This window comes from Trachypithecus francoisi, unplaced genomic scaffold (genome assembly GCF_009764315.1).
Source record: "Trachypithecus francoisi isolate TF-2019V2 unplaced genomic scaffold, Tfra_2.0 Lachesis_group2, whole genome shotgun sequence".
NCBI lineage: Eukaryota > Metazoa > Chordata > Mammalia > Primates > Cercopithecidae > Trachypithecus > Trachypithecus francoisi.
In genome coordinates this window covers 93,987,829-94,009,489 of record NW_022681465.1, presented here as the reverse complement: position 1 = coordinate 94,009,489, position 21,661 = coordinate 93,987,829, and the positions used below count along the sequence as shown (strand labels likewise).

At 35.8% G+C, this 21,661-nt stretch overlaps 1 protein-coding gene across 3 annotated transcripts in view; it reads right to left on the bottom strand.

Moving 5' to 3' along the window:
- The window catches only part of KIF2A (kinesin family member 2A), a 91,750-nt gene that overhangs the window by 18,477 nt on the left and 51,612 nt on the right, over window positions 1-21,661 (bottom strand). The window contains exons 5-17 of one of the 3 annotated variants that reach the window (XM_033179667.1): window positions 19,805-19,927; window positions 19,141-19,241; window positions 17,291-17,386; window positions 14,825-14,879; window positions 14,271-14,433; window positions 11,247-11,337; window positions 11,050-11,113; window positions 10,048-10,139; window positions 9,275-9,417; window positions 8,696-8,900; window positions 7,256-7,366; window positions 6,139-6,206; window positions 442-555 (exon numbers count right to left, since the gene is read on the bottom strand). In XM_033179667.1, the coding sequence (XP_033035558.1) occupies window positions 442-555; window positions 6,139-6,206; window positions 7,256-7,366; window positions 8,696-8,900; window positions 9,275-9,417; window positions 10,048-10,139; window positions 11,050-11,113; window positions 11,247-11,337; window positions 14,271-14,433; window positions 14,825-14,879; window positions 17,291-17,386; window positions 19,141-19,241; window positions 19,805-19,927 (1,426 nt within the window). The remainder of the gene's footprint in view (window positions 1-441; window positions 556-6,138; window positions 6,207-7,255; window positions 7,367-8,695; window positions 8,901-9,274; window positions 9,418-10,047; window positions 10,140-11,049; window positions 11,114-11,246; window positions 11,338-14,270; window positions 14,434-14,824; window positions 14,880-17,290; window positions 17,387-19,140; window positions 19,242-19,804; window positions 19,928-21,661) is intronic. The other 2 variants (XM_033179664.1, XM_033179666.1) reach the window with 2 other exon arrangements.

Here is a 21,661-nt window from a genome sequence, read left to right as displayed (position 1 = left end):
CCTCTGCCTCCCAAAGTGCTGGGAGTACAGGTGTAACCCACCACGCCCAGCCAAAAGAGGGTAAACTTTCTATGTCAAGAGGCTCCTTGCAGACAAGGAAACTCATAAGACCGTACAGCATAAAGGCAATCTCTTCATTTTAAGCAAGATAATTTATCTTTTAACAATTTATCTTTTAATGGTAAGTATGCAAAAGTGACATCATCCTTAAAAATATGAGGGGGAAATAGGAAGCCTGAATTCTAAATCAACATTTTAAAGCAAACAAATTAATAAAAGACATAAGAATGCAGATCATGCAGTACAACCACCACCTGCCAAATGAAATGAAAATGAAAACTAAAATGGCTCAGGACAAACATAGCAAATGAAATGTTTATACAAAGCACAATTCAAAAGAAACTATAAAAATGAACATCTTATGTATAGAATGAAATAGACCTGGTAACTGAAGGAGAAAAGTCGTCATATTCATAAGAAGGAGAGAGATCAGGGCGACTGCCACTACCCTGTGAGAAGGGAATGTCTGATGGACTAATTCCAAACTCCTTTACTCTGCAGCACCAAAACAGCAACAAATTAAAAGAAAATGCTCTTGAAAGACAGCAATGCACATTGCACATTTTCATTTAGTATTCACTTTTGTTTAGAAAAGGATATTGATATTATTGTGACAATGTATTTAGAATATTATTTTACAAATAACAAATTTTAAGAGGTTTTTGAACATCTTTGTTCTATCGATCCCCTGCTCTGTAGTCCTAGGTCTTTCCTTTCTGGTGTATTTTCCTCTTTTCTCATAATCCTTCCTAGAAGTTTAACTAAATCACTTAAATCTGAAATGCCCCTCTAACTACATGACCACTCAATCTAATTTCTTCATGTAGTCAGTACCACGACTATTTGTTTATTAGCATTCATGACTCTTCAACGTTTTTGCCATCTTTTTCAAACTGGACACAAGGGAATTAAGTACTAATGCCTCAAGGCATCCATTGTTTGTAATGAATCAACTTCTTTCCTACGCATCCAGAATGGTATTAGCTGTGAAATGTCCTTAGTATAACTGAGAAAATATTCACTCTATTTTCAGTGGTTGGTGATTCAGATGAAGAACTCTGGTTGAGAACAGCCTTTAGCAATGAAATTTAAATTGCTTTTGTTAACATCTTCAATAGTTACATTTAATCAAATTATGATTTTTCTCACCCCATCTATGTAATTCCTTATGTCTCCTTTGGGCCAACCCTGTTTCATATCAATATAAAATATTTAAGTACCCCCTACATGTCAGGTATTAGGATTGGTAATTTTTAGGCATTATATTATTTAGTCCTTCAACCATCTTTGATTTTATAGATGAGAAAAATGACTCAGAAATAAAGTATCTTCTCTAAGGTCACTCACTGAGAATGTGGCATAACTAAGGTTAAAACCTAGCCCTGAGTACAAAGCCTATGTTATTTAAACACTTCAGTATAATAACCATATTCTCCGATTTTCTTGTCATTTCTCTTAGGTTGAACCAAATGAAATTCCCGTCTTTATCGGTCAAAAACAAGTATCAATATCTTCATATAAATCAAACTAACATATTTCCTCTACTAACAGTCTTTCTTTGACCTATTGGTAATATCTACTGTCAAAGGTTCAATATTGGATTCATCTGTCCTTTATCCTTGAAAGTTTATTTACCACACATGCTGAAAAATGTAAATATCTTTTTTGGTTTTTTTTGAGATAAGGTCTCACTGTGTCACCCAGGCTGTGCTGCAGTGGCTCAATCATGGCTCACTGCAGCCTTGACTCAAGTGATCCTCCCATCTCAGCTGGGACTACCAGTGGCGTGCCACCACCCCCAGCTAATTTTTTATTTTTTTGTAGAGATGTGGTCTTGTTAGGTTGCTCAGGCTGGTCTCAAACTCCTGGACTCAAGTGATCCTCCTGCCTTGGCCTCCCAAAGTACTAGGATTACAAGCATGAGCTACGGCATCTGGCCTGAAAAATCTAAATTTCTAATGTGAACAACTATTTTCACTCCCACCCCATTTCTTATCTAAATCTTTTAATTTAGACAACCTATTTGCTTCATCCACACATTTTTTCCTCTATCCAAAGCTCTCTTGCCCAAGCCAAACTATACTACGTACAAGAATCATATTCTTCAATGTTACTAAAAACTCCTAATCACTCTAATCACTCTAACCTCTTCCATCAAGCAAAGATTAAGTATCTCTGCTTCAGGATAGAGGCCACTGTCTGTTTCTGACACATCCTATAATTTTTTTTTCCCTTGGCACAACCATTCCTTCCACTCTGAAAGTTTTCCCCTGTACTTCCCTGTAAATTATCTCTAATTGTCTCGCTGGGTGCAGTGGCTTATGCTGTAATCCCAGCACTTTCAGAGGCTGAGGTGGGCAGATCACCTCCGGTCAGGAGTTCGAGACCAGCCTGGCCAACATGGTGAAACTCCATCTCTACTAAAAAATACAAAAAAATTAGCTGGGCGTGGTGATGGGCACCTGTAATCCCAGCTACTTGGGAGGCTGAGGCAGGAGAATCGCTTGAACCCAGGAGTCAGAGGCTGCAGTGAGCTGAGATTGTGCCACAGCACTCCAGCCTGTGTGACACAGCAAGACTCCATCTTAAATAAATAAATAAAGTATCTCTAACTGTCATCTAATGAACTGGACTTGTCCACTTAATCACTTAGCAGCAATGTGTACTGTTACAAACTATCCCACAATTCCCACATAAAATTTTCAAAGTATATGATTCTAATATAAGGATATGAAAAAACACTGCTTTCACATCTGTCTAACTGAATTTTTAAGACAGAACTGCTCACTAAAGTAGCAACAGGAATAACTATTCCTATTAATATATTTCAGGTACTGTGCTAAACATTTTACACAGATCACTTCTTTTACTCCTCAAAAACAATCCTTTAAGATAGACACGGTCATTAACTGTCCATTCTAAAGATGAGGAAATAAGGGCAGAGAGAGGTTAAGTAACTTTCCCAAGGCTTTGGTACCATTAAGTAGTAAGGAAGTTATTAAACCTATTTTGTCCTGAGAAATAACACTTCAATCACTAAGCTATGTCTTAAATACAAAAAAAGTTTAAACAGTTAAGAGAGAAATAGCTTCCTAAAAATACGAAAATTTTAATGTAACGCCACCTACCCATCACCTCAAAGTATTGGCCTAAATAAAATAAGGCAGATTTAGTATAAAGGAGGAACTAATTATTTTTGGCTGTAAAAAAAAAAAAAATTGACTCTTAAGGTCATAAAACATTGGTATGAGTATCAAGGAAGGTTGAAAATCTTTATTCCTAGAGATTTGGAAATAAAATTGAAAAAATTATGTGTCTGATATGGTTAGGCCCTGTGTCCCCACTCAAATCTCATCTTGAATTATTATTTCCATAATCTCCAAGTGTCAAGGGAGAGACCAGGTGAAGGTAATTGAATCATGGGGGCAACTTCCTCCATGCTGTTCTCATGATAGTGAGTTCTCATAAGATCTAATGGTTTTATAGGAGGCTCTTCCCAAGTTTGCTTGGCGCTTCTCCTTCCTGCTACCTTGTGAAGGTGCCTTGCTTCCTGTTCCCCTTCCACCATGACTGTAAGTTTCCTGAGGCCCCTGCGGCCATGCTGAACTGTGAGTCAAATAAACCTTCATAAATTCCCCAGTCTCAGGTATTCCTTTGTAGCAGTGTGAGAATGGATTAATATAGTGTCCCAAATGGTTAGTCATGTTGCAAGTGAGTTACATGATATAACAGTAGGTTAAAACATTTTACTTTGACCTAAGTGAACTAGAGGAACAGCTAGATAGAGCATTTTCACAATATTAGGGAGGAATCTTTTGTTGTCTCAAATCTTAAGAAATAGAGGGGTTTTGTTTGTTTTAATTCTATAACATGGCAAGAATCTACTACACTAGGCTGCTCCTCATCTTTCTCAAGAATTATTCTGAAATAAACATTTTAAATTAATGATAAAAATCCCACTATCAAAAATGTTAATTACAAAGATCAATTAAAACTAACACAATAAGGATCTGCAGCTAGGAGCTCATAATTCAAACTTTAAAAGGGATTAAATTTAGAAAATACAATAGTTCATACTTAGAAATGTAGTTCTATTACTTTTTTTTTTTTTTTTTAAGACAAGGTCTTGCTCTGTTACCCAGGCTAGAGTACAGTGGTGTGATCACAACTCACTGTAGATTCAACATTGCAGGTTCAAGCAATCCTCTCACCTCAGCCTCTCCAAGTGCCTGGGACTACAGATGCACGCCACCACACCAGGCTAATCTGCGTATTTTTTATAGAGATGGGGTTTTGCTATGTTGCCCAGGCTGGTCTCGAATTTCTGGGCTCAAGCAATCCACCCGCCTGGGCCACCAAAAGCACTGGGATTAAAGGTGTAAGCCACCGTGCCTGGCCCTATTACATTTTTAAAGAAGTGATTATATTTTAATACCTTTTTACAAAAGCTCAATAGGTTTATACTGTCCAACAGTGTTTACTACCATTAAAAAAATCTCTTTAGAAACAAGATGCAAAAAAATCTGGGGGGTTATAATACCATTTGTGTAATGTTCAAATAAGCTACCTATGTTACCGAGAGATAACATTCATAGGTAGTAAAATTATTTTTATAAAGAGGAAAAAAGTAAAGTATTCCACAGAAGTTAATACATGGGTTACATCGGGGTAGACATAAATGAATAAGGCGTGTTATTCAGGATTTGTGAACAGGAAGGAGCACATGGGGAACCTTTTGGGGGGCCAATAATGCTCTATTTCCCAAACCAGTGACAGGAGTTTTCACTTTATAAATATCCATTATCCATTTAATTATTCACTTATACTTTAGGTACTTTTCTATATGCATAAGTATTTTACATTTTAATAAAAAATTAAAAAATAACATTTCCATAGTGATTAAAACAAAGAAATAGGACAGATACTTCTGTCCAGCAAAATTAAGAGAACTGCTATACTAGAAATGGATTACAAAGAGGAATTTTGTCTCTAGGTTAAAATCACAAATTTAACATTTGAGAAGAGAAATTTAACACTAAACAGTCATTCAAAATAAGATCAGTGGTAAATAAAGTCACTCAAAAGCAGTGGAGAAAAAATCTATGGATCAAATATAAATATGCCCGTTATAAATCAAAGTTCCAAAGGCATTTCATGACTATATAGAATAAACTGCTTTAGTAGTCTATAATGCATTCTGTCCTTCTATCTGTAATAACCCAGTTATAATGTTTATAATGTTTATAAGACTAATAATATGAATAACAAAAATGTAACCCATATAGAACACCAGAAAGGGCCAGGCAGGGTGGCTCACGCCTGTAATCCTAGCACTTTGGGTGGCCGAGGTGGGTGGATCACCTGAGGTCAGGAGTTCAAGACCAGCCTAGCCAACATAGTGAAACCCCGCCTCTACTAAAAATACAAAAATTAGCCGGGTATGGTGGCACATGCCTGTGGTCCCAGATACCCAGGGGACTGAGGCAGGAAAATCGCTTGAACCCAGGAAGTGGAGGTTGCAGTGAGCTGAGATCACACCACTGCACTCCAGCCTGAGTGACAGAATGCGACTCTGTCTCAAAAAATAAATTAAAAAAAAAAAAAAAAAAGAACACCAGAAAGAACTGTGCTATCACTTCTTCCTCAAATCCTAGATTCCCCATATATAGCATTTAATATTATCAGGAATAATCTGGACCATATACCAAAACAATTCAAGAAATACAAACTGGTCCCTGACATTGATTTACTTCAGAGTCTTAATGTAATAAGAAGAATTAGCATGATTTAAATGCAGTAAAATATTAGGAAATAAAACAGTGAAATGGAAACCTTGTTCTAGGATAAAAAGACCAATTTTACTAAAGTGATTAATCCCTTCTCAAATTACCCATTTCCACTTATTTTTAGAATTTGACATGATGATTCTATACATCATCTTAAGGAATAATATGCAAAACATTTTTTTTTTGAGAATTGAAAGAACAATGTAGTAAGATTTACCCTATCAGATATTAAATTATACTGCATACTGCTCTACTCCCCTCAAATTTCAAAATGGAGAACTATCTCTCATACCTATTTGCATATCTTAACGTATTAAGAGTATTTTCACAGGATGCCATTCCTGGAGAGATTGTGGCAATCTACAGGAAAAAAAAATGCAGAGGTAAAGAAAATGTCATAAATGATCAAGACAATAATACTGACATACGGCTCATTTAGGTCTAATCTTACCATGATTATTTAAAAATAAAGACTTATTAATGTTATCTCAACTCCAAGATTATATTATCGTATCTATAATCAGATAAAGTCTAGTTAAATACAAACTCTGAAGGCACCAGAAAACAATCAAAATCCAGCAGAAATGGAGGAGGTTAACACCTGGAAGGAATAGTACTGACTGATCCCCACTCCACCCGACTTTTTTTTTTTAAACAGCTTTTTGACAGAGGGCAAGCTCTGCTGCTGTCACACAGGGCAACTAAAACTTAACTGAAAACTTGCAGTCTCTCTGGTTAAGAAATTAAAGGATATGGTTTGGGAGTGCAGTTCATAGCAGCTGGAAAAGTAAACTTTGTCCCAGAAGGGAAAGTGCTACAGAGAGTGTGGTACTCTCCCTTCTGGGACAAACTTTTATATATAAACTGCCCAAATCCCTAGCTGATTCCTGACCTAGACATACACAAGGCAAACTATAGGCAACACAGCTAAATCTGAAAGGATTAAACAAAGCTTTCAATTACAGTTGTTGCCCAGGGGAGATAAGAGTTTGGAGTAAGTTTAGTTAAATTTCTGCTAAACAAAAAACCAATAACCTTCAGAAGAACATAACAGAATCCAGTCTCTACGTTCATTCATAACACACATGATATAACCCCAAATTACCAGACATATGACCATAAAGAAAAGTGTGACCTACACTCAAAATGAAAGAGAGAGAAAGAGAAAGAGAAAAAGAAAAAGGAAAAAAATCAAGAAAGACCAGCCCTCGAGAACACCTAGATGCTGAAATTATATAACTGCAATATAATCCTCTCTATCAGAGTGGGAGGGACCACATCTTAAATATCACCATATCATTCATAATAGAAGGTTTCAAATGATTGTCACTAATACATTTTCCATAAATATTGTGTAGTTACTCCTTCAGGAATAAAATAAAACAAACAAAAAATAAACATAAACTTACCATGCAGGTACGTGAGTTTTCACCTATGAAAGAATCTCTTAACACCTGAGTGAGTTTACTTGCACGGAAAGGAGTATGAGGTTTATTTCTACCTAAGGCTCTGATGCACTCCTGAAAATTAAGAAAACAAGTCTCACAGATTAGTCTTTCTTATAAAGGGTAATCTTAATTAACATATGTTAAAAGGTCTCTTACTACAACTTCCAACATTTAAGGTCTGATCAGCTGTGAAAATTCTACTAACAGTTTTATTTTTTTTTTTTTTGAGACAAAGTCTCACTCTGTCACGCAGGCTGGAGTGTGGTGGCACAATCTTGGCTCACTACAACCTTTGCCTCTGGCCTTCAGGCAATTCTCCTACCCCAGCCTCCCAAGTAGCTGGGATTACAGGTGCCTGCCACCACACCTAGCTAAGTTTTGTATTTTTAGTAGAGATGGGATTTCACCATGTTGGCCAGGCTGGTATCGAACTCCTAACCTCAGAGGATCCACCCGCCTCAGTCTCCCAAAGTCCTGGGATTACAAGCGTGAGACACCGTGCCTGGCCAACAGTTTTAAAGCATAGTGTAGGTGTTTCCATAAATGCTAATTCAAGAAAATAAAAAATGACAACAAAAAAACCTACTTTATTCTTCCAAGAGATATTTCTGGAAACTATGACTAGTGTTTGAAAGTGACAGGCAGTAGGATAACTGTAAAAAGTTAATTTCTTAACATGGCACTCCAAAAGAAAAAAACAGTCTTATTACAGCCTTCCCAGCTTTGCTTTTCTACTCAAAGAAAAGATGTAATAACCTGGCCTAACATTTTGAAAGCCATTTCACGTTTTTCTGAGAAACTATTTCTTAGCTCAATTCAGTGGTTCATTGCCCTCCTCCCAGAAAACATGGCTAATTAAGACCCTCTGGGCTGGGCACAGTGGCTCATGCCTGTAATTCGAGCACTTTGGAAGGTAGATCACGACGTCAGAAGTTCAAGACCAGCCCAGCCAACATGGTGACACCCCTATCTACTAAAAACACAAATATTAGCTGGGCATGATGGTACGTGCCTGTAATCCCAGCCACTGGGGAGGCTGAAGTAGGAGAATGGCTTGAACCCAGGAGGTGGAGGTTGCAGTGAGCTGAGATTGCGCCACTGTACTCCAGTCTGGGCGACAGAGCAAGACTTAGTCTCAAGAAAAATAAAGACCCTCTGGAGTCTACCTATGTAGCCCCAGAACTGACCTACTAAGTCACATATCCTTTATCCCATCTAAAAAGAATAAAGAATGTGTGCAAGGAAAAATTCTGGGTATAATAAAATCACACTATAAATTATAAGCATCTAAATTTCGAAAACCTCTTATTAGGTAAAACAAGTACTATTATTTTGCAACTGAGTAAAGAAAATTAAAGTTAAAAGCAAAAGACCTTTCATGATAAAATATATTTTATTTACCTTGAGTGCTAAAAGGCTTTTATTAATTTCAGCACCTTCAAGTCTAGTTTGCCTGTCCGCACTGGAAGTATCAGCTCCTCTTTCATTTCCAGCCAAATCAATGAGAGAAAATTTGCCATGTAGTTTTCCTTTCCTTCTAAGAATAATCTGAAACACTGCATGGCTCCGAGATGAATGTGCATTTGCAGATGTTTGACCGGATGTTCTGCAATGTGATTAGGGACATCTTGATACGTAAAAATTTCAATTAACATATTCAAACCACATTATTTTCATTAAAAACAGCAGCAGCAACAAACACTGCTTTAGCTAGTTTTCATCTTTTAAATACAGATAAGACACTGAGTTGTAACACTTAAATAGAACCAGATTCATACAATTTAATCTGGCATATTTCTAATATATTTGTAATATAGTATCAATATAATAATTGTCACTCACATTTACATGTAACACAAGTTTTTATGAACAATGATTTTTACTTCCAAGATGTATTGACAGATAACATCCTCGTTTTGTTATGCTATACCCAAAGTTTCTAAAACTGAAGTTTCCTTTCTTAATCAAAATGAAATTTACCTGCAACTGTTGCCTATGTCAATGAGTTTCAGTACATCTTCAACACATTTGACCTCCCGTTCCTGTAATCCCACCACTTGAACCTGCTGTTTTCCATCTTCTAGAACTCTTAATTTTGTTTTCCTATTTAGCAAGTCAAACACCTATGAAAAACCATATTCAAATTAGAAAACTAGCTTTAAAGTAAAGAAGAGGCTAGGTGCAGTGGCTCACGCCTGTAATCCCAGCATTTTGGGAGGCTGAGGCAGGAGGATGGCTTGAGCTCAGGAGTTCAAAACCAGCCTGGGCAACATAGTGAGACGCTGTCTCTGCTAAAAACAAAAAAAATTAGCTGGGCATGGTGGTGCATGCCTATAGTCGCAGCTACTAGGAAAGCTGAGGCGGGAAGCTCACGAGATTGAAGCTACAGTGAGCTGTGATCATGCCACTGCACTCCAGCATGGGTGACAGAGCGAGATCCTGTGGCAATTAAAATATCAGTTCTATAAAAATAAGTCACTCAGAGTTTAAGAATTATTTCAGAGATTAAAATAATAATTAGAATAAGAATTCTCAACATTGAAGTTGAAAAGTTTCAAAGGACATTTAAAAAAAAACTCATAACATAAATTCTAACATAAAAGTTCTAAATACACATAAATTATAGTGGTAAAGGCTGCACAACAATGTGAATATATTTAATGCCACTGAACTTAAAAATGGTTGAAATGGCAAATGTTATGTTATATATATATATATTTAAAAAAATTAAAATTAAAAAAGTTCCCACTCACCTTTCCACTATAAATTTCAAAGAAGGTTGCATATACTTGAAGTTCTAGCTTCTTATAGTTTGGCTTCTTTAGCATTAAAAAGACATCTCGAGCTGTCAAGAATTTCATATACAGAAAATTGAGATGCAATAAATATTTTTAAAAAGCAACTCAAATTGTCTATTTCTAGAGAAATCAGTTAATCTTTACCTAGGATAATAGTATCAATAATAAAAATGAGAAATAAAGTGAATATTAATTTTACAAAAAATAGTATTAATAGAAGCTATTATCTTTCATATTCCATAAAAGGGTGCTACTTTTATTTATATATATTAATATTTATATTTATAAATAGCATAAAATTACAGATGGTCATAATGAGGTTATTCTCATACCATAGCTAGCTTTTTACAGTTCAGAAATTCAACTGAGACTAATCTCCAACAATGTGCCAGAATACGCTGCTGACAACTATAATCAAGATTTCTGCCCCCTCAATCTTACAGTTCTTTTTTTTTTTTTGAGATGGTGTCTTGCTCTGTTGCCCAGGCTGGAATGCAGTGGCGTGGTCTTGGCTCACTGCAACCTCTGCTTCCTGGGTTCAAACGATTCTTCTGCCTCAGCCTCCCAAGTAGCTGGGATTACAGGCGCCCGCCACCACACCTGGCTAAGTTTTTTTTTCGTATTTTAAGTAGAGATGGGGTTTCACCATGTTGGCCAGGCTGGTCTCAAACTCCTGACCTCAAGTGATCCACCCACCTTGCCCTCCCAAAGTGCAGGGATTATAGGCCTGAACCACCACGCCCAGCCTACAGTTCTTTTCTTCTTAAAAAAAAAAAAAAAAATCTTGTGAATATATAATCTTACAGTTCTTTTCAAGCAATCTAATAGCCTATAATTGACATAATACACAGTCAATATAGCATTATAGTTGCTGAACAATATTTTAAAGCCTTATTTCAAAGTTACCTGAATAATACCTAAGAAGAATATTCCAAATTATATGGAAAAAGGAGTTACCTGCTAATGCATAAATTCCTTTAGAACAATCTTGGTTCTTTCCTGAAAAGTCACCACCCATAGTCTATATTTTAAAAAGAAAATAAAGAACAGATATTACTCAGGAATAACTCTTAAGAATTTAGGTCTCGGAATTAAGCTACAAGGAAAAGAAACTGTAGCTTCATACCAGAATGTAACTTTAATAAATTACTTACATGAGTTTTTCCACTTCCAGTCTGCCCATAAGCAAAGCATGTAGCCATTCCTCTTTCAAATATAGTTTCCACCAGTGGTCTAGCAGTAAACCTTAAAAATAAAATGCATCAGTCAGAATGTGTCACCAATATTTTGATGAATAAAAGTAATGCTGAGTAATACAAAGTATTTTATTAATAAACAAAACTTAACAGCAAGATTCTAAACAAATATTTGTTAAAAATCTTAAATAACAATATCGAAGAATTGATTTAAGAATTTTAAATATCATACGCTAAAATTACTTAAAGCTACTTAAAGCATAATTTCAAGCAATATTTCCATAATAAACAATGGTCACAATAAGGCATATACAATAAAAACAAAAAGTATTATAATTTCAACAAAAACAATAAACAAGAGTGGTAATCTCAATTTTGAAAAGTTAACAGAGAAAAAAAGCTGCAAAAATATTATCTTTAGACCATCTAAATAAATAGAAAAATGATGACTACCTTGAATTTAGACAAGTAATTTATACTTAAGGAAAAAGAATATAAATTGCGCTTATAGGACATTGAATTCTATTAATAAGTTGACAGCCTCAATTTTGGAAAATGATACCTAAATATTATGGTTTGAATTATATTTCTTTTCTTCTTTTTTTGAGACAAAGTCTCAGTCTTGTCCCCCAGGCTGGAGTGCAAATGGTGCAATGTCAGCTCACTGGAACCTCCGCCTCCCGAGTTCAAGCAATTCTCCTGCCTCAGTCTCTGAGTAGCTGGGATTACAGGCACCTGCCACCACGCCCAGCTAATTTTTGTATTTTTAGTAGAGATGGGGTTTCACCATGTTGGCCAGGCTGGTCTCAAACTCCTGACCTCAGGCGATCCACCTGCCTTGGCCTCCCAAAGTGCTGGGACTACAGGCGTAAGCCACCGTGCCTGGCCTTGAATTATATTTCAAACGTATTGGTATAACCCACTGCTAGAGTTAAAATTAAAAGGTGGGAAGGTATAAGAAGTACTTTTTTCCTGAACAGTAAACTAAAAAGTATGATGGAGGCCAGGTGTAGTGCCTCATGCCTCTTATCCCAACACTTTGGGAGGCTGAGTTGGGTGGATTACTTGAAGTCAAGAGTTTGAGAATGGCCTGACTAATATGGTAAAACCCTGTCCCTACTAAAAATACAAAATTAGCCGAGTGTGGTGGCACAGGTCTGTAATCCCAGCTACTCATGAGGCTGAGGCAGGAGAATCGCTTGAACCGGGGAGGCGGAGCTTGCAATGAGCCAAGATCGTGCCACTGCACTCCAGCCTGGGCGACAAGAGCGAAACTCCGTCTTAAAAAGAAAAAAAAAAAAAAAGATGGAAAACAGATCTACAAGTAGAACATTTTATATAACTGCTGTCTTTGTTTTGTTTTGTAAAAGGCAAAACTGAAGAAAGTACAGAACAAAACAGGAAAAAGTTCTGATCAAAAAGAACTAGGATGAGCCTGCTAAGTAGTTAGATCAACCCCGCCCTCCCAAACCTCCCCACAAAAAAAAACATGTAACTCCTCAATCCATAATAGTTAAGTATAAGAGATAGAGGAGAAGGATAAATATTGATAAAGTTAAGAAACATAAATACAGGGTAAAAACAAAATCATAAAAACTAAATCATACACCCAGAAACATGCCTGTATTTGTAATAATTTCTTAAAAACTATTATAAAAGTCAAACATATTTTATGAGGCAGGAGTAGAAAGAGGGAATGAAAAGGAAGAGTGGACTCTTCAGAAAGCTAAAAAAAATTCTACAATTAACAATTATAATTCCCTTTTAAATACATTCTTCACAAATATTTCTATGTAGTATTCATATGTTCTTTAATTTGATCCTTTTTTTTTTTTTACAACTGACTACCCAGTACACTTGGTGAAGACAAAAGGAGTTGGTCTCAAAACTATTTCCTTTGTAACACCTTCAATTCTTAGTCTCATTAACTCTTAAATTTCTCCTTTCTAGGCATTTTTATGAAAAAGGACAACCAGACAGAGCATTCAAGCAATTACAAAGACAGTTATATTCCTAGATAAACCAAAATAACAATACTGCTAAAACTGATGTTGTAATTATTAGAAATGTTTGCAAACTTATGTATGAAAATCTAAATCTGGCATAAAAATTTGAGATACCAATGTATAATACAGGTAAATCTGAATTATTTATAAGTTGAATACAGAAAACATACAAGAATCTCATGTACTAAAACTATCTCCAAGCTTAAAGATGACAAATTTAAATGCAAATATGGAACTTTTTCGCCTTAAGTGATGATACATAATAAATACAGATTTAGATAAATTAATAATTTACTGATAACAGGTATTTTGGCCAGGCATAACAGTGGCTCACGCCTGTAATCCCAGCACTTTGGGAGGCCAAGGCGGGCAGATCACTTGAGCTCAGAAGTTTGAGGTTAGCCTGGGCAACATATGAAACCTCAACTCCACCAAAAGTACAAAAATTAGCTGGGTGTGGTGGTGCATGCCTGTGGTCCCAGCTACTTAGGAGGCTGAGATGGGAGGATCACCTGAGGCTGGGAGGTCGAGGCTGCAGTGAGCTGTGATCGTGCCACTGCACTCCAGTCTGGGCAACAGAGCAAGACCATGCCTCAAACAAACATTTCAAATGTCTTTGTTAGTACAGAGATTAAAAGGTAAAAATTAAAAGTCCTCCTCATCATATCCTATTCCTAGAGGTTAACATTTTCCAGAAATTTCTTATCCATATACATGGTTTGTTTGATACATATGTATGTATATATATGTGTCATAAGCTATTTAGCAAGTAGCAATGGAAACTGTGATTTCAGGGAGCATTACAGAGAACAAGTGTTAATATTCATTACAGCATTTATTACATTCTTTGTTTAAACTCAGAATAAAACAGCATATTGCACTTCTTAAGAAATATCCCACAATTAATGTAAATTTCAAGGTGTTGATGACCACATGGCATAAGAACAAAATTCTGATTTAAAATGAATTTACCTACCTGTAAACCATTTCATTAGGAGCTGAGTCATCAAAGGCATAATCAAAACGAAATGTTTGGTTTTCTAGGTATCTTGTTAAATCTACTTTTTGTTTTGGTTCATGTACCATCACAACATCTTTACTCGGAATTGTGATTACATCAAGATCTTTCATTTGTGTTTCTAAAAGAATAAATGAAAATCAATGCCCAATAATTTTCACAGCATTTGAGTTCACATACAAAAATTATTTTAAGTAGTAAGAATTAAGATACATGTAGGAAGTTCTGTACATATAAAGATAATATCCCATAAATATGCAACTCACTAAGACAAAATATTTCAACAGCAAAGTAAAAACAAAATCAAGATTTCTGTGAAGCAAGACTTGGAATGGCAATGATTCAGAGCAATAACAAACTGACAAGTTTAGCCATAGAAATCTGCATAATGGTTACATACAAATCAAAGGAAATGATTTACATTTTTCCAAACCAATTTGATTTGCTATTATAAAAATACATTACAAATAAGATAAAATCAATCTTTTATTAGAGCTCATTAAGTGCCATACCTTTTTTATTGAGTGGTCGTTTTCTTACACACACACATATCCTATGTTCATCAATCTAGAAATAAAAAGTATTTTATTTCAGTGATTATCACTGTCATGTAAAACACTGAAATGTCAATTATGTAGTATTTCCTCCAGGGGTTTTAGAAATGTATACATAGCATAAATGATAGGTAAGCTTAAAAAACAAATTACCTTTGCACAAATTTTAATGGTTGCCAGATATAATTACTTCTAGAATTCCGAGTGTAATGGAAACTTGTTTATTTTGTTATTTAGAAAACCATCACCTTAGGAAATAATTTTGTAGAGGGTACTACTGTTGTTAGTAGCATTAAGTTCACATTAAGAAGTTGTGAGGAGGCCATGCGTGGTGGCTCATTCCTATAATTCCAGCACTTTGGGAGGCTGAGGTGGGCAGATCACCTGAGGTCAGGAGTTTGAGACCAGCCTGGCCAACATGGAGAAATCCTGTCTCTACTAAAAATACAAAAATTAGCAGGGAGTGGCGGTGCATGCCTGTAGTCCCAGCTACTCGGGAGGCTGAGGTGGGAGAATCACTTGAACCTGGGAGGCGGAGGTTGCAGTGGGCTGAGATTATGCCGCTGCCCACCAGCCTGGGTGACAGTGAGACTCCATCTCAGGACCAAAAAAAAAAAAGAAGCTGTGATGCCAGGCGCAGTGGGTAATCCCAGCACTTTGGGAGGCCAATGCAGGTGGATCACCTGAGGTCAGGAGTTCAAGACCAGCCTGGCCAACATGGTAAAACTCTGTCTCTACTAAAAATACAAAAATTAGCTGGGCATGGTGGTGCACGCCTGTAATTCCAGCTACTCGGGTGGCTGAGGCATGAGGCATGAGGCATGAGAATTGCCTGAACCCGGGAAGTGGAGGTTGCAGTGAGCCAAGATCCTGCCACTATACTCCAGCCTGGGCAACAGAGAAGACTCTGTCTCCAAAAAAAAAAAAAAAAAAAGCTGTATTATCCACTTCAAGATATGCTATACACAACAAAAGTAAACATTTCTATTCCACTAAGTGACATATAGGTTGATCATAGGGAAAGTTGCTAGCAAAGATAATTACTGGCAAGAAACAGGATTCTCAGATGATTACTGAGCCAAATAATTTGAACTATTTTATAAATATAACAATTCTTATGCCTAAGTATTTTTTTATAAAATTTTTGTTCCCAATACATGCCTCATTTTAATAAAACTTAACATAAATCAAGGATTGGCACAGTATGGCCTGTGGGCCTAATTTAGCTACTACCTACTTCTTCTGCAAAGTTTTACTGACACACATTGATTGAAACAAATGTTATACCCATCATTTATGTATTGTGTATGGTTGCTTTTACAATACAATGGCAGAGTTCAGTAGTTGTGACAAAGACCATATAGTTCCAAAGCCAAAGACCCTTGCAGAAAACGTTTTCCAATTCCTGTCCTAAAGGGTGAGCTCCCATGTAGTAAGTGAAATACATGAAGGAATAGCAAGGCCTAAAATATGTGGGATACAAGTACTATCAACAATTCTAAATAATACATCTATCTAACACAAATGTCTTTTTTGTAACTAACACATTCTGTATATGCTACGTCGGATGGATTACTTTTTATAAGTACCAATTAGTTATAAAAGCATTCCTGGATGGGAGCGGTGGCTCACGCCTGTAATCCCAGCACTTTGGGAGGCAAAGGCAGGTGGATCATCTGAGGTCAGGAGTTTGAGACCAGCCTGACCAAAAGGGTGAAACCCCGTTTTTACTAAAAATACAAAAATTAGCCGGGTGTGGTGGCAGGTGCCTGTAGTCCCAGCTACTCGGAAGGGTGAGACAGGAGAATCGCTTGAACCGGGAGGCGGAGATCACAACATTGCACTCCAGCCTGGGCAACAGAGCAAGACTCCATCTCAAAAAAAAGCATTCCCTGTCCAATGAATTCTCATTCATCAACAGCAAGGGAGTTGAGTAGTAAGAGCAGAGAATTTTTTCCAGTTCTAGATTTCTGGTCCACTGCAGCCCTCAACAACCATCACTTATTGTTAAAAGCCAGAGTAACATTTAAAACTAACAAATTACCAACAGTAAATTAGAAATGATGGTGGGATATATAGCCCAAGACAAAGATAAGCTTGGAACTGAGATCAAAGTATAATTCATAGTCAGAAAGGAAAGTGAGTCTTCTGCTATCACTCCTTTAAGTGTTGCTCTGCCCTTCCAAAGACAGGGAGGTTTTGCTTTGAGAAGGACATCGCTATAGGCAGCATATCTCATATACTAAATTACGGAAAATGAGCATTAATGTGGATAATTACTTTTCTTAAAATATGGTGAATGAGCACCCATAAGGAAAGGAAAAACTACATAGCTGAATACAGTATGAATTTAGCAAGTGTCAAATACATGTTTTTATTTGAAGCACAAAAAGTTCCAGAATAATGGTTTGCAAAGAATCTTACAGGATCTGCTGTTGTTAATGGTCTATAATCCAAACTTCCTCTAAAGTCTCTGATCATACACATAATTTCATAATTTGGGTTCGTAGCATCAACGTCCTATTAGAAGACAGAGAGAATTCACCATTATAAATATAATAATGTATTTGTTGCATTTATATTTGGTTTGAAAATTAAATTGTGCCATTTGTCATAACCAAGCCTAAACTCAAACTGACGATATGATATGGTTTCAAAGTTGTGGTTTCATTATCAGCTCTGAACCACTTTCATATTACAAACACAATTCTCTTAGTCTGTATGCATTCTGTTAATTCCGAATTAAAGACTCTTCATTGAAGTTACCAATTACCTATTTCAAAAATCCATCTGTTATACATATACCTTAATTATTCTATAAAATGGAGCAACAGAGAAATAATGCTCATGTTAACCACTGGCAAATAACTCTAGAAAAGCTGAAATTCTAGGAAAATTCATTTAAGCAGATTCATCTTCTAATTTAATTCAGTGTTTCAGCAAAGTATAAATACAGATTCATTTGTCTTCATTTTCTATATTTGCTGACCCTCTAAAAAATACTAAGTAATGACAAAACTGTCCCAAATCGACAGAACATAGAACTAAAGGAATCAGAAGCCAAGATCATTTTTTAAAAATCTTTAAAATTCAAATTTTTGAATGCCAACTACAATTTGGTTTCAAAACAGAAAATTCAGATTAGGATACAAATAGCAATAGTCAACAGCCTCTCCTAGCCTTGAACAATAAATTATTAACCATTCTAAGAAGTCACATTTTTTATACATCATATTCAGATTTTTTTTGAATGCAACTAAATTACAAACTGTTACTGAAACTTACTTTCAATTAACCTTCTTCTAGGAAATAATACCACCTATGTCAACTGAGAAGCAGACTGTGAAGTGAGAATTAAGAGATCACAGAGAGATGTGTAAGTATTATGAAGTACCCACAGGAAACACCAGGTGGCATCTATGCTAAGTATTAGTAGATAATCTGTTTTATTATTTATTTCAAAACCCAATTGGTCATTCTCAGGTCACTTTCAGATAAAAGCTGATTCATTCAGGTTGGATATAATACTAGGTCCACAATTCTACAACGCAACATGTGAACTGGTAGTTTCACATGATTAAGGGCATTTGAACATACTATTAAATAAATAATCCTGATGTTTTATTGGAGAAGAGTAGTTCTGAGAATGTAATAGATGCCATACAAGCACAATGGTGGAGTTATATGTATAATAACAAAATGTCTAATATGTAAAGACCTGTAGAAGGGTAAAAGACCAGTTCTCTATGCAATTTTCCCACTGCTATTAAGCAGTCTTGCCACCATCTGAAGGGACCCCGAGGGGGACATAATAGAGATCCACTCTTCATATGTGGCATAAATCAAAACACAAGGAATTTCCCGTTTCACTAAGACATGTGAACTTATTAACCATATAAAAACAACAATAAAATTTATAGTTTAATCATGCACTTTAACTAGATATTTTTCCCAAAGTATTTTTAGGTCTTTCTAAAATAAAAATTCTTAAATATTATACTATACACATTAGAATTCTGTAACACAATGGCTTTTTCTTAATGGAACAAATTTTAGCGTTAACACATACCCATAAAACATGAAAAGAACAATACAGTAAAAACGTGTTATGGTAACTTATTTTCACAAGAGTTTATATTATTCCTCAATATCAATTTAAGGAATTCTTAAAATTCTCCAAAAAAATGCCTTATTTTTGACACATCAATTACCTTCACTGATACAATCTAATCTCTGGTTAGTATATAAACAAAATATATGCTTATGTTACGAACCTGGGCTCTTTTTTCTCTAAGTTCTTGCTGCTGCAATCTCCTTTTTTCTCGTTTTTCTTGCAGTTTTTCTACTTCTTTCACACAATTAGATTTTCTACGTGCTGAAAAGACAACATGAGCTGCAGAAGTATAGTTTTCTTTTTTAGAGTACTAATATTATTTTTTTTATGTATAACTTCACCACACACACGCAAAAGGTACACAGTGACAAAGCATGCCTATAACAACTATGTGAGCTTTACTTAATGAACTGCTTTACCAAAACTAAAATAGGACAATGTACAGATGAGAGTCCAGAAAAATGACTCAAACATATTGATACATGTCATCTCTTGGTTTAGAAACACACATTTTTGAATTCAAAGAATCAAGGAGCACAAGACTTTCTTCTGTAACATCTGACAAATTATCATCTGACCAGAATTTTAAACTCAAACTGAAACATTGCTATAATTTCACAAAAAAATTTTTGCTCCAAAATATACTTTAAAAAACCCAATTAACAGACTAAACTAATAAAAAGAAGTTTTCCACAGTGGTAAAATGAAATCTGCAATCAAGCTTGTATTTAGACTGTTTACTCTTTGAGGATTTAAAAAGGATGACCAAGAGAGAATACATGTATGCCTAAAATGACTAAAGCCTTGATACATAATTTACATACAAGGGGGTCCAAATTCCTTTTTTGCAGCTTGAACTGGAGATATATCTGAAACACTACCATTCTGTTGTGTAGAGGAAGACTGTTCAGGAAACTGACTGGGCCGTGCACGTGCTGAACCAACCACTGTAAGAAAAAAAAAATTAATTCAGGATAGAAAATTAGTAAAGATAACCTTAGTAAAAGGAAGAGATATCCCCAAAACACTGATCCTTAAAAGTTACATTAGTAAGTTGCCAAGTTTTCTATTTATATATGTAAAATATAATATAGTTTATAATAATTCTGTTCAATAAACTGACATAAGCTAAGAGGCTTTCAAAGTAATATGTGCAGACCTAGCTTTCACCAATGTAATTTTAGCTACAAAATTCAATCTAAATAATTTACATAAAAACCAAAACCAAGCTTGATTTTTAATAATCCTTTAAAATATATATGTGAAGAAAACAAAATATACATACATATGTATATATAAACTGCTCCATGTCTTAAAACTTTAAACTACAAAGAAATCCTCCTAAAATATGTGTGCAAAATATAAATTTTTTTTTTGAGATGGAGTCTCGCTCTGTCACCCTGGTTGGAGTGCAGTGGTGCAATCTTGGTTCACTGCAACCTCCACCTCCGGGTTCAAGTGATTCTCCTGCCTCAGCCTCCCAAGTAGCTGGAACTACAGGCGCACGCCACTAGGCCCGGCTCATTTTTGTAATTTTAGTAGAGACAGGGTTTCACCATATTCGTCAGGCTGGCCTCAAACTCTTGACCTCAGGTGATCTACCCACCTTGGCCTCCCAATGTGATGGGATTAAAGGCATGAACCACCACACCCAGCAAAATATAAATTTTACATCTATTCTCATTTTTTAAAATTTACACTAATCACATATATACAGACAGTAAAAACTTAGAATTCTTCAACCCTCCCTCTATTCCAAATCCCACTCTTTGCTCCTCAAATATGCAAATCTTCAGCAGAGAATTTCCCAATGTGGATATTATACAAGTAGAAAAAAGAATATAAAAATATAAATATCAAATTTTAAAAGAAATATAAATTTACATAAGACTCAAAAGATAGTGTTTAAATGAAGGACTGTCCCTCTACTTTCAGTCTCTCATTAAATACTTCTGTCCATCCTGGTCTACCATCCACACACACAGAGAAAGAATACTGCCAGAAAAGACAATTCTGAACCACTAAACAGCAGAAAATAAATTCACTATGCTTTTCATGTCCTGGCTGAAAATATATGGGAGACTTCAGTTAACCACACAATTTTTATGTGTGTTCAACTTTTCTTCAGCTAGTGAAATCAGCCAACTAATTGACTCTTTCCCGCTTCCTTTCTTTCTCATGCTATTCTTCTCGAATTTGCAAAATTATTTAGTAAATAAGATGAATTAAAAATTGCATTTCATAGTTTCATATTCATCCCATCCATTTTATTATTTATTTATTTATTTATTTATTTGTTTATTGAGACAGGGTCTCACTCTACTGCCCAGGCTGCAGTGCAGTGATGCAATCTCTGCTCACTGCAACCTCCACTTCCTGGGTTCAAGTGATCCTCCTGCCTCAGCCTCCTGAGTAGCTGAGATTACAGGTATATGCCACCACACTTGGCTAGTTTTTGTATTTTATTATAGACGGAGTTTCACCATGTTGGCCAGGCTGGTCTTGAGCTCCTGACCTCAGGTTATCCACCTGCCACGGCCTCTCAAAGTGTTGGGATTTCAGGGAGGAGCCACCGTGCCCAGCCATCATCCCATACATTTTAAAAATCATTTTTCTTTTTTTGGAGATGGAATCTCGCTCTGTCGCCCAGGCTGGAGTGCAGTTGTGCGATCTCAGCTTAC